The following is a 14,353-nucleotide window of genomic DNA, read 5'->3' on the forward strand; positions in this document are numbered from 1 at the left end:
ACCTCCTATTGCAGTTTTTTCTTGACATGTTACATTACCCTTCCAAAGAGAGCCTCATATTTCCTCACACAAGGTGAAGGGCCTCTGTGTGAGCTTACGCACTCTGAGCCCTGAGGTAGTGAAGGGTGTTTGGAAGTGAAAAGACAGATTCCAAACACAATGGTTGTTGCCCTCTAAAGCAGACAATTTTGAAATAATACAGACAACGCACTGTGTCACAAAGGTAGAGGCTTCTCATCACCTCCTACAAGATAAGGTCAGAGACCCCTCCTCACTCAAAGCCCATCTTATCTCCACCTTCCTTATTTTGTGCTACTCTTTTTGCTGTCTCTTTCTGCACCCTGTTTTAATTCCTTCATAGAGTAGTGACACCTTAACCCCCCTGGCCCCCTTGCAACAAGCAAGTCTGAGATGGACGTTTACATATGTAAATGCTGGCTCTTGACAGGGGAGGATGCAGGGTGAAAGGTGATGGTCATGGTTGAGTGCTTTGGGAAGTAGATGGGTCATTACACGGGTAGGACTCCCATTCAGTAGATACCTACCACAAACAGACTGCATGAACAGAGACGCTCAACAACCACCCCCTGCCACAAACACACACACACACACCCACACACACACACGCCCACATGCACACTCAAACTCTTCTCTGTACAATAGGGGTATAAACTGAGTCATGCAAATGTGGTGTGGAAATATCCACTCAATTTGTAATAGGTTGAATTGTTAAAACTTAAAAAACAAACAAAGCAAAGTTATTCTAACCCTTTCCAATTTTTGTGTTTTAAAATAAATGCGAATAAAAGGCTAAACAAATGTGTGCACATGGGTTCATTCCCATTTGTTTTGATACCTCCAAATCAAATCCAATGCAGACAAACATATTCAGAAGTCTAACTGGGTCTAGTTTAAACTCAGTATAAATCCAGCTGTGAAAGACTCAGAGATTCACTGTAGGACATTAGAGATCAAACAGCAAGGAGCAGTCAAGGTGAAGAAGTTTAAAGCAGGTTATTTTCAACACTAGATTCACCTTATTCTGGCCCACATGCACACAGTTTCATACATTGATGCACATATTGTTACGCAACATAGTTAAGTGTCTTGTCCACTCTTCCTACTGAACCACAGCTACAGACCTACTAAGACATGACTTTTGTTTTCCATGCTTAACTCTCACTCTTAGTTACCAATCAGATATCATTTATTTTCACTCAAGTAGGTGATCTTTACAGAAAAGAGACAAAAAAGAAAGTCATAAGAAATCCGTGTATAGTTTGCAACAAGCCATGTAGCGGCCAGGCAGTGGTCTGGTTAGATGACAGCAAAACTGAACTTATTTGCTTTCATGCAAGATGCTATATATGTGACAAAAAATCTGGCTCTGAAAATAACCTTAAGCGCAGTTTTCTGACAGTAGATGGAAATATGTATGAAGTTAGAAATAGGATAATACTGGAAGTAAACCTCTTTGCTGGATCCAAAAGACCTGAGACTGGGGCAGAGGTTTATAATGCAGCAGGACATAAAACTAGAAGTACAAAAATTGGTTAAGATCATGTGCTAGAATGGTCCAGTCAAATTTCAGACCAAAATTTTCAGTCTCAATCTGTGAAGTTGGTAGAGAAATACTTACAAATATCTTGCACTGAATAGTGTCTCTATAAAGCATTAGTGGAGTAAATACAAATATAAGACTTTTCAGATTTAAAAATATTTTAAAAACCATGGAACATTTTCCTTCCACCTTACATTTGTGCACTACTTTGTGGTCTTCTATAAATCTATAAACGGTGAGTGACTGAAGGTCGTTGCACGTAACGGAAACCCTGTAAATTCTAGACACTAACAGGTACCACAGAATTGCACAAATATCCGTGAGGGACGACGGAGTCCCTGCTCAAAGTTCCATGAAAGAGGTGTATGGAGCCTGGAGCCGGAAGCCTGTTGAAAGGCTTACATTGTTTTAAACGGCGTGATTGTGAGCGTGAGTGGGAATAAAAATACCAATAGGTATTTTGTTCCATATAACACAGTAGAAGTGTAACCGGTAAACCTTTTATGGATGCAAACTTGACTAAAACCCACCTGTTGAAGATTGTATTTGAAACATAATCAATTACAAATTTCTTTCGGAACTTGACTTAATGTTGTGTTTTGATTGTTGATTCTATGTTGTATTGTGTTTCTGTGTTTGGTGTGATGTAAAGCACTTTGAAATGCCTTGCTGCTGAAATGTGATATACAAATAAAATTTGATTGATTGATTGATTGATTGATCACATGAAGCCTCAACAAAATACACAACAGTTTTGTGGTTATAAAGTGACTGAATATGAAACAACTCCATCTAATTCTGGATAGATTATTTCCTCCCATTACGGGCCTTCAGAATGCAGAAATCCAGCAAGAAGACACAGAGCATCTGGAGAGTCTTACATTGGATGTTTATTTCCAGCTTGGCCAAGTCTTAAGCCCCTGGAACTCTGCAGCGCACGGCAGCCCTGCTCACAATCAATCATCGGAAGCGAGCATCGGTGTCAAACCAGGTGACAGGAACAAGCTAAAGTGCAGAGCATGCGACTGTGCAGTAAAAACCCCCAACAAACCCTCAGTAAGTCTGGTTTAACAAACACGATTCAAGCTATCTCCAGATCTGGTTCTTATCTTACATGATGTGATGTTTTACACAGCCTGTGTGTGATATAGACACACGGGGTTGTTCCCATGGGACGTAGGTGAATAGAAGGATAATAAAAACATGACTCTGATTATAAAAAAGGATGATGTTAAGTCACAGATATTGCAAATGTCATGTTTTTCCAGCTTAATACATAGAGGTTAGAGACATTTTTATTCTCTGGTAATAGTAGTGCAGAAAGTAGGGGTTTCATTCAGTAAGCGGTGGGCAACACACTTGGCCCATCTGCCCAAGTACACAGATAAGTGGTTCAATTGAAAACTCTGGGCTCTCTGTTGGTGGTCAGAGAGCCCAGTGGTTCCAATTGAATGGCAGCCTCACTTCTTACAGACTGCCCCGGGGCAACTGCGGCTACAATGTGGCTTACACCATCAATGTGTAAATGTGTATTTAAAAGGGTAAATTACTGATTATAGTGTAAAGCACTTTGGAGTCCTCAGACATGATAAAGTGCGATACAAGTGCAGGTCGTTTACCATGGGCAAGTATTCAATGTGCTGTCTGGACCTCTGTAAAGCACTTTGTGTTACACATGAATGTATGAAAGGTGTCCTTAAAATAAACTGTGATTGGTTTAATTTTGAGGTGGCAAGAAGTTGTGTAAATCTGTGCTTGGAGAGCCAAATGAAAAGATGTCTGAGGTGTTCCCTGCATGTACATCCTGTTTCTCTAGAGCAAAAATATAAAGATACGGGTTTCGACTCAGCCCAGGACTTCCCATTTTTGTAATTCTCAGCAAGTACTTGGAGGATTTACTGCCACCTTTTGAATCATGCAGCATGTCCCAATGCTCCAGCTTCATTTATTTATTTTACAAATGGTGTCATGAAATATTGCGTTGCTGCTATGTAGACTAGGCAGGCAAATGACTAACAGCTCAATCACAGATGTAAATAAGCATATGTTCTTTTCACAAGAATTCAAGAGCAGAAATTAGTCATATTTACACAAAGGTCCTAAGTTTGTAGCAGGTGCTAAATGATGTGCATCACCAGAGGAGGGAGAGAGAAAGTAACCGAGGAAACAGTTCCTCACTTCTAATCCAGACTATTTCAACTGCAGAGGCGGACCAGCCAATCCACTGGTGCATGGAAACATGTGCTGGACATGTGTGCATGCTTCTCAGGTCACTGCACATTCAGAGAGACACAAACAGGCCGGGCAGCACTAACGCGCTCATCCTCGTCTATGAGAGCCAGCAGGCTCGAGAGCCGCTTCAGTATATCTATCTGGAGTGCTGGATCCATTAGTGTCTGCTCTATCTGATTTACGGATCGTCCACTCCCATCTGATAATGGTTCAGTCCCCTTGAATTTTTAAAGAATGGTTGTCAGATACACGCCAAACAAGCCTAACTAGATTGATGAAGAGTGCAGCGGTAACATCCAAGCAGACAACAGGCCTGAAGAGATGTTTTTGGGTCATTGTTGACTGTTAAAACACCCATGGGGCATTTCACTGCGTTACCAAACAGGATGTAGATGTGAATGACACTAATCCTGGGAAAGGGAGCTGAAGAATAAAATCTGCACACATCATAGTTTCACTTCCTTTTAATGAACTCGAAACAGAGCGCAGTACTTTTTTTTCTTTTCTCTTGAGAGGTGAGAACATTTCTTCCTCAACAAGAATGCTTCTGGGTTTTCTCAGAATGATTCCTTCTCCTTACACCCGGAAACTTCACCTCATTCCCACTCTCCCTGGAGGTTCGAGAGAATTAAGATTTAACTGTACACGTTTTGCCATTTTATGTTTTCCCAGCTGTCCAATTCACTTTCAACTGTGCAGCGTTAGCTTTTTATAAATGGCCATTGGGTTGTTATAAATCTCACTACCCTGCTGCAGTTTAGTGGACCAGATACAATAGATCCCTGTCTCAGGACACGTGCAGCGAGAGGGACGTCCCATCAAAGAGGAGGCCTGGATGTAATTAATCTGCCTCAATATTGACTCTTTGCTCTCAATCACTCACCCTTCCCTCCCCCCAATATATCTGTCCCCCCTCTTAATGTTTAATGTAGCCATCGATTAGTCCCCACACTGTTACTGAAATGAAATAATGAACTGTGTACCCTTGTGTGCTACATGTGTCGAAAGGGTGTGTGTGTGTGTGTGTTGGTTTTCTATGAGGTGCAACCTGCGGAGGTAATGGAATCAACAAGAGATAATGGATCCATGCCGGAACACCTTGCTCAGGATTATCAGCATAAATGCCACATCCACAGCTTGTTCTTGCAAATTCCACCCCAGCTGCCCTCTAGTTTGACCCTCGCTTTCTCGATCAGGATCTCAGCCGTAACTCTTCGTGGCACATTTTTAACCCCTCTCCTTCCCCTCATCTGCTTTCAAGCTGATTTATCTGAGCTTTATCTTTATCAACCCATCTATCAACCCTCTCCATCTCCTCCTTCTGTGCTCCAGGATCAATATCCCTGTAGGATGGCTCTCATCTCATCCTGAACACCTCCTGGTCTGTGTCAGCGGGCCATGTTTATGTTCATCCACTACCACACACTCTGTGTTTAAGGTGCTAATTCTAGTATGCTTAGATGTTGTGCTTAAATTAGACAAATATGTTAACTTTGTAGCTTAATTCCTATGTCACTGCGTATTAATCTGTACGTACGGCATCCACAATTTGGCATGGCAGTTGCAGCTTCATGCTGAGGGGATTCTTCAGCATTGGAAAGATAGCTGGTCAGAGTTGATGGGAAAATGGATGGCGTTATATATGAGTAATATTAGAGAAAAAAACCCAAAACGTGTTAGAGGTAGCAAAATACTCAACTTTCATAAGGAAAATGACCTGCAAGTTAATGGATCAGCCCAAAGGATGGCCCAGTCAAAGTTTGGAGTAAAATTCTGTGGCGAGACTTCAAATTTGTTGTGGATATACACTAAACACCTACAGCTGCTCCTGCAGCTTAGGTGATTCTACAACGTGGTAAGTAAGGGCCTAAATAAAAATGTGTGCTAAAACTTTCCGCATTTTTATCAGTAAAGATAAAAAAAAGAAAACTATGCATCCTTTTCCCTTTACTTATTAATTATGCATTGGTTCATCACATAAAATACAAATAAAACACACAGAAATTTGTAGTTTTATGCTCATAGACTGTGAAAAGGTGAGTTAGGGTAAGCCCCTACATTGTGAGCTTAACAAAAAAGCTTAAGTGTAGACAGTACAACTGTAAAGGAGGGGAGCAGGTCTGTGATACTGTGCAAAGTAGAACATTTTATTTTGAGCACTTATTTGCTAAACTGTTCATATATCCCACTACTTTAGAAAATTCTTAGTACAACTACTACTATTTTTAACAGAATCCTCTAACATTGGTCTTTGCTTATTTTCACTGAAAACAAAACTTCAGCGGCAGAAAGTCTCTTAATCCACAACAACATGAGCGCAGCAGAACATTAACAGTTCTTTGATTGTTTCGGGGATAAACAGCATGAAAAAGGTCTCTTCTCCCTCCTCCAACTCTCCTGTAATGAAGCGCACACTGCCATCCATTCACAAAGCTGTGCTGCCGGCTCTAATCCTCGTGCCCCCACCCTCAGCTTTGACAACGCCACTCTGAATCAACTCTGGGAGGCTTTTATTCCCCTCATTGAAAGCTGTAAAACAAATATATGCCTGACCATCAAATTCTCCAAAGACCAGACCACATAGGTAGGAAAGGTGCAAATGTCATGTAGCTGTGCATGTTTGCTGAGACTTTGAAGGAAAGATTTGAATGATGACAAGACCAAATTAAAAAAAAAAGCTGAAATTATATTTTTACTTTGAAAGAATGTGCAGAAAATGGGAAATCTCTGAGACATTATCTGACAGAAAGAAAAATAAACAAAAAAACAATTCTACACTTACACAAATAGGTGCTGCTGGTGGAGAAATAACTCATGTCAATGTCATGAATGAAGGTTCACTCCCCTTAACTCAATGTGCTTCCTCAGCCAGTCTTTCACAACCAGCCCATTCATAAAACAGCGGGGACGAGGTTTGTGTGTGAAAAGAGGGAGTGTGTGTTTGTGCGTGCAGCGGCGGATGAGGGGTTGTCAAAAGAAATAATCTGTTCACGTGAAAGAAATCAGCTATTTCACTCCCTGAAAATAAGCACAAATTCAACTCACCTCCCGAAGTAAATCTGCGTGTGTTTGGCAGTCACCTGAGTGTTTGTGCAGATGTTGTTGCATAGCAGCTGTATTTTGGAAAGTGGCAGAACACAGAGGCTAATGTTTTTTTTTTCTTTATACAAGAGGTGAAGGGGCTTCACTCGCCCATTGGCTAGTTCTGATCCAGAAAACCCACCCAGAAGAAAAGGAAGGGATGTGAATACATGACAAAGCAAAGTCCACGGAATCAAAACGACACAAGGTTTGGTTAGAGCACTGGAACCATAATGCCTTTCTTCTCCCAGCACCACTTGCTTTTCTTCCTTTTGTTTTAGCATTAGTAATGTAGTCAATAACCTCAACCTCGAGACAAAGATAAAATCAATGAGAAACCAGCTATAAGTGGAACAATCTTCATCTTTTCTAGGTAAGGTCAAAGGTCTGAAACAACCACTAGCTATGGATAAATTGCTTTTATTAAATTTGCAAAAGAAGTAGGATTATTAGTTTCCATGCTCTAATAAACATCATGCCTCTTGTTTTTACACAAAAGAATAAGAAAAAAAAAAGAAAAAAAAATGCTATATGATCAAAACAGCTGAGATAAAACCTACAGATATTTAGAAACAACAACTCCAAAACTAAGTGTGAAAAAGATACTTCCTGACTTCAGTGAGTCGCATAAAACATTGGACACCATATAATTCTGAAGTCTATTTTTTATTTTTTTTAATTCTGCTTCAGTTTGTTTCAGAATTCCATGTTCAATGAAGAAAACATATGATTTCAACCTTAAAATGTATGCAATCATATGATCATTGTCTACAATTTCAACAATTAGAAGAACAACCAGTTGGTGTTTAAATTATTTTGCAAAGGTCTCAGCCTCCATAAATTTGTGACAGGTGTGGGCATTGTGCCCATACAACAGTTCAAACAAATCAGTGGCATCCTGAATTTGCATGCATATTCAACGTGACATTCTACCAAATCACCTACAAGCTGTCCTTGGCGACTGCAGAAATGCACTCACTATCCCAATGATAATTGTGCTGCAATATGCTGTACAGCTCTAGTTCTCCAATAATCATGTTTAGGATTATTTGCTTTTGACAGTGATCAATAATTTGTACTGCCAGAGTCTCAGGACAGCTTTTACTGCTACGTCTGGACTTTTAGAAAGGCTGTTTTATAAAATGCAGAAGAGGTACAATCAGACATGAGTTGGACTTTAAAATACACCTACAAATATATTTTCACAAAAAATGCTTTCACTTGAATAAAAAACACCATTATCACATTACATTGCTTTTCAGTGGTGCATGTTGTTTTACCTCTCCCATCTCCTGCCATTTTGTAGTTTCTATTCAACGTTATTTTAGGTATTAAACACACAAACTTTACAACCAGCCATTTAAATTAATTTTCTGTAATCTGGATGCAATCCACTGAAAGGAAATGTGATTTTATGCCTCCTGTGAATAATATCTACCACCAGGACACTGCTTAAAGCTCATGGCAGAAAGGTTAATGTGAACACTGTTAGTTATAATTTTTAATGAGAAAGTCAACTGAAATTTCCAATGGCAGCTTACAAAAACCCCAGTTCAATGAATCACAAGACGAATTTGAGAGCATCGAATTGTGCAAGCTGGAGCGACACAAACAAGAATCCTATATCGTCAGAAGTGAAGGAGTTTACTTTCATTTCCTCTTCTCTCCTTTTTTTTTTAATCCTCCCCTTACCAACTGTGCTCTCGGGAAACACTGTAACGGCATTCTATAGCCACAACTTCCTATATAATTATGGCGAGGCACAAAACTAAACAATCACCCTACACAACTCCGAAAAACACAGGATTAGTTCACATCTTGGAATGCTCAAAGCGTGTGTGTGCATTGAAAGAGGTAGCAAGAGAAAAGAGAAAGGGGTGGTGGGGGGGGGAGATAGGGGAGTGCGTGTGTGCGTGTGTGTGTGTGTGTGTGTGTTGGATTTTTAAATTTGACTCAGTTTGTACAGAGACAGGAAGGGAGGGAGGGTTTTAGAGTATCCAGTTGGAGAGCAGGAGTTTTACTGTAGGGCTCATTTTTTTTATGAATGGAGACTGAAGGAGAGCTCTGCAGAGGAGCAATGGGGAGAAAGCAGGACAGGAGGAGGGGAGAGAGAGGGGAGGCACACTTCCTTTTACGCACGCAGTGAAGAAAATTTATGAATGGGTCACATCTCTCGAGCTGCTCCAAGTGTAAACAACATAGTTGCACGGTGAAGAGCAGGCTCGAGATGCAGGGAAAGGCTCGTTGAGTGCTCCAACTGTGCGTTTTAGTGCTTTTTACACAAAAAAAGAACACCAAATTAGCAACACATCCAAACTATTTTAATGAACTTTCCGAGCCATAAATTAAAGACACCTTTGCAAGCTTTTGTTCCCCCCCTGCAGGTGGCAAACAGACAAAGAAATCTGCTTGACAGCCTGGCGTCAGGCGCGGATAAGCCCTGAAGGGGTTGTCGGCTTCCACAGACAAACCCCTAATGCTCTCTCGCTTTTTCACGGGCGCAAAATTATAATCAAATCTCTCTTTTAACACTTACAGAGCAATCACATTAAACCAGTGGAAACAACATGGAGCGCTAGTTTACAGTAAAAACACACATAAACAAAGGCGGCCCTGCAAGTACATAAAAAACAGCATGGCTGTTTGCATAACCTTCCAGACAGAGCTCGCTTGTTAGCCCTGAACTAAAGGACCAGAAGAGATGGATTTACCAGATGTGAAAGTATTGCTCAATCCTAGCTTTACCCCCCCCTGCTTCTGCCTGCCTCTTCTTTAATTTAACATTGTAACATGTGTTTATTTCTCTTTTTTCCCCCTTCTCTCTTTTACTATCTCTCTTTGCCCCCGTTAACACTGCCACACCCATGCAGGTAAAGACTTGACTCAGAAAACAACAATGTTTATTTTAACAAGGCACAGCTTTCATTGGAAGCTTCAATTATGCTCCCGGTCACCTGGGATTAATGCTTTGCTCTAAGTTTTTTTGTGTTGGTGTGTTTGTGTGTGTTTTAGACTTTCCAAAAGGTGAGTCACCTGTTTTTAACGTTTAGCCGACGGTAAGACTGCCTTTTACTATGGTATGGGAAAGGACAAAGTTAACAGATTAAAAACGTATGTGATGAAACAAGCAGTGATGAAGATGCACACCTATATACCTATCTGCAGTGGACAATCTCTATCAAAAATCATCCAAAGAAAACAAAACAAAACCCTGAAACAGCGGAAGAAGTCCCATCTGGTGTATCACATTTTCTTTGATACTTTAGAAAATTTAATTTTAGTTATCAAAGAACCCAGTGTGACAGATCCCCTATATGTAATTGAAAACCCATCATCATGCTGGATTTTGGGTTAAAAGTAAAAAAAAAATAAACTACTATGTTTGAACTGAAGATTGTATGACTGATAACTTTGCTTTGGTTGAGATTATATACATGTAAAAATGTATAGAAAAACAAAACACCGGACTCTAATGCGTGGAATAATGCTAATCTTATTCTTTTGAATGATATTAAGGAAAATGATTACATTTTTAAATAATCTAATAAAGGTTTAGTTGTAGAGATTTGGGTCGTAGACTTGTGCTTCTGTGAGGTGAACAAGGCTTTTTCCATGGACGTCCAACCTTGCAACCTACAAAACTTTATCTGCTGTTAACATTTTGCTGCCAGATACCACAGCGCACCTGAACAAATAGCTGTGGCGCCAAAACCGGGCATGTAGGCATAAAATTATGCCTGCATATGCAGCTGTCACTTAAAATTCTCCATCAAAGTTTAAAGTGATCGGTGTTCTGCTATTGACAACAATCAGCAGGGGAAAGTTTCACCACAGGAGAAACTCTGCTGTGTAGAACTGAGCTGCCCATCAAACCGGAGCCCTTCTGACCCTGCAAATCACACTCAGATCAGCCGTTAGAAAGCTCTGACAGCTGATTGGGTGTTGAGGCCAGTGGGTTAAGTCGACATGACCCTTGTTTGCCCTGAGGTTCATCTGCACTTCCTCCTCCACATTGTTGGCCAGTAGGCAGCCACAGTAGACAGGGCATGTGTCGCCCAGTGGCTGATCAATAGGGAGTCAGAATTGTTACAAAGAAAAGAAAGAAAAAGACATCTTCTAGTGTTTGGAAATAAAAGACGAATGGTTTCGATCGGAAGAAGTGGCTCCGAGTAGCACTCAAAGCGGACAGTTTCCACTTTGGAGGAGGGATTCGTCTTGCAGTTCTCCCTTTGCCATTTCAGCGCCCATGCTAGAGTTGGGGACGCTGACAAAAAAAAAAAAAAAACTGTTTGCAGAGCAACACGTCCTCCCACCCAGATCCTGAATCGCCATTGTTAGGACAAACAACAAGAAAGGAAAACTCATTCAAATAGCAGCTCAGTTGTAGGGCCAAGGAATTTGCTTTTCCATTTTGCACCTTCCGATGTGCACAAAGGGACCACCTTTGTACCTGCACCCTGAATAATTGCGTACTGGTTTCCTGGGTTGTGACCCATTCAGCTTTTCAAAGGTATGCAAATGAACGACGGTGGCGCGTATCGCTGGGATCCAGATTCACTGGATGACTGGGTCATTAGGCCTTCTGTCCCTGCATAGTTTTGCCTGGCAAAGAGGTTACTGTAACATCAGTGAGTTATTGCTTCAGCAGTCCTCCCCAAGTTCAAAGCTGACCAGAGTCGAATGGATGAATGTGAAAAATAATATGCGCAATAACTTAGACCAGGGGTTTTCAAAGTATGAAAGGGTGAGCCCCCCTTCAAGGAGCATAAGGCCTGCTGCGCCTCCCCTCCCCCCTCCCCCCCCATGGAGGGGGGCGGAGGGGGGTGGAGTTCTAAAATCTCCACCTTCAGCCCTGCTCTGGCCAAAACCAGTGATGGCATAGTTACTTTGAAAAAGTAACTTTAATCGGACTACTGATTACTCCTTGAAAAAGTAACTTAGTTATATTACTGACTACTTGACTTGGAAAGTAACTAAGTTACTTTCCAAGTCAAGTAGTAACTAAGTTACTTTCCAAGTCAAGTAGTAACTAACTGCAGGAAAGTAACTAACTGCAGGATTAAGTAACTTTTTAGTTACTTTCAGCAGCTGCTAACAACAACGCTCCGCCTCCTGTGAAAATCACATTGAGCTTTGCCAATACTTAATTGTAAGTTATTTTATAATGGTAACATCAACAATGTGTCTCCACTGATAAGGTTGAACTGAAGAGGAGATTCTACAAAAAATAAAAAACATGAGTAATTTGTGTGGTCCACTGTTGTCTGGAAAACTCTAAGAAGGATTTTAAAGCCCCCCTGCCTCCAGATTCTGCGTTACGCCCCTGAGTTTGATGTCGCAGCGCACAGAGCTCCTCCTGCAGCTCCACAGCTCCGATGGCTGCGACACTTACCGTAATATTAATAATTATAACGGTGCTAGTCAGCACTTGCCATTATAACTATTGCCAACTACGGACACGTTTATTCGTGGCTGTTTTCACGTTTATTGCGCTGTTTATATTGGTCTCGATGTTTGCAGTTTTCTGGAGCGCAACGCGAAGCTCGATGTCATTGAGAGGTAATAAATTAAGTTGACATTAACAAAGACACAACGGGACGGATCATCCGGGAAATGATGAACAGGGAGAGACGGAGTAAAACTACCTTAATGACGGACAAATTCTGGGATTTATTATGAGTCTCTGCTTATTTCCAAGCCCAAATGAGCAACTTCACGTTCAAAAACGAGCCCAAAAAGGCGCAACACGCCACTCATTAAATTTGCAAGCGACTTTTAAAAAATGAAGCCCAAAGCCGCTTATAATAATCGAACTTGGCGACAGAAACTGAAAATAGTTCCAGTTTTTCCACCAACAAAATGCGCATCTCCCTGCATTGTTTACATTTCTGTCGCATAGAGACGTCGGTCACTCGACAAGACGCGTAGAGGAAATACGATTAAATTGCAAAATAAAATAGTAGCGCACAGTAACGCAAAGTGATTTCGGTAAGTAACTGTAGTCTGATTACTAGATTTGAAATAGCAACGCGTTAGATTACTCGTTACTGAAAAAGTGGTCCGACGTCAGTAACGCGTTACTGACATCACTGGCCAAAACATCCTCTAAGGGAGGAAACATTTCCACTGATCCCCGCTCCACACGTGCACCCCACAGTACCAACTTTTTCCTAAATCCACAGAGTTGATTGTGTGCGTAAAAGACGTTTCTCTCACATCAGTAGACAGCAAGCAGATAGCTTTTCCGGTTTATTTTTTTCCCTCGCACCGCGCCTCCCCTAAAGTGCTCTGGCGCCCCCCCGGGGAGGCGCGCCTCACACTTTGAAAACCGCCGACTTAGACCAATACTAAGGTTTATCCTGCAGCCACGCACAATGAGGAAGACAGTTGGGAAAATAATTCTTTATAACACTTCAGAGACAATGAAGAGAGAAAAAGTTTTATAAAATGTTCCAAGTTGTAGGTGAACATCAACACCAAAATCCAGCAGTTTGTTTCAGCTTCAATTGACTTAAATACCAACATTACATCTGGAAGAGTCTATTTCTAAGCCTATTTGTAGTCAAGGAATATCAACAAGAGCCTAAAACAAACACATTCATTCTCGCATGTAGTTTGGATTGCACTCTCTTCATTTGCTCTCCTTTGTACCTTTGTCTCCGAGCTTTTTGATGTGCTAAGTACATGCTCTCTATGTTACAGCAGCTTTGGATGCAAATTGTTCACACTTGTATTTCCAAGCAGACAAAAAAAAAACAAAAAAAACAAAACAAAACAAAAAAAAACTAAAGTACTCACAGTTCTCAGAGTGGAAATCAGGAACAAATTGCTCGTCACTGTCAGGAACTTGAGCTGAAATGAAAACAAAAATTAACTTTAATTTTTTTTTTTTGCACACCCTGACTTCAGTCCGCCTTGCTGTCTCTGCTCTGTGAAATCTGAGTCTTGGCTTCATTCAGATGACCTCCACTAAAAGATTTTCACAGCTTACAGAGGCTTTTTCAATCGACAGATCAATTCAAAAGACCACAGAGCTCTGACACAGATCGCACATTTTTACCTACACAAGCTGCACCAACCTTAGAGGGACTAAATGTGACATAGTCAACTAACAAGTTATTGAATTACACATGTCACTTTCCCACTGGGGCTCACATTTAAAAAACTGTTAATTTTTATTGTGAAATGTTCCTGTATTGGTTTCTATTTCACAATCACATCTTTTGCGTTGGAGCTCTCAACTCCAACGCTTCCAAAAACTATTTTTTTTTCTAAAACACAACAGCTTTTTTTGTTTAAACATACAAAAGAAAAATAGTCATTTTTGACCTGTGAGTGGTTTTTACTCCATTCTGCAAATTTCCACAGCAAAAGCTCAGGAGGGCTAAAACAGGGCATTCAGGCTAAACCAGAGAGAAACCTTTCTTTGTTGGAAAGCTGCTGGAGCACAAATTCTGGGAATAGTTGGAGTTTTGTCTT

The 14,353-nt window shown here is 40.8% G+C and overlaps 1 protein-coding gene across 2 annotated transcripts in view; it reads right to left on the reverse strand.

The window, feature by feature from the left end:
* Nucleotides 1-14,353, reverse strand: part of etv4 (ETS variant transcription factor 4) — a 39,521-nt gene that overhangs the window by 15,338 nt on the left and 9,830 nt on the right. For both annotated transcript variants that reach the window (XM_044103061.1, XM_044103060.1), the window contains one exon: nt 13,673-13,726. In XM_044103061.1, coding sequence (XP_043958996.1) covers nt 13,673-13,726 — 54 coding nt within the window. The remainder of the gene's footprint in view (nt 1-13,672; nt 13,727-14,353) is intronic.

Source organism: Gambusia affinis, linkage group LG20 (assembly GCF_019740435.1).
Source record: "Gambusia affinis linkage group LG20, SWU_Gaff_1.0, whole genome shotgun sequence".
Classification (NCBI taxonomy): Eukaryota; Metazoa; Chordata; class Actinopteri; order Cyprinodontiformes; family Poeciliidae; genus Gambusia; species Gambusia affinis.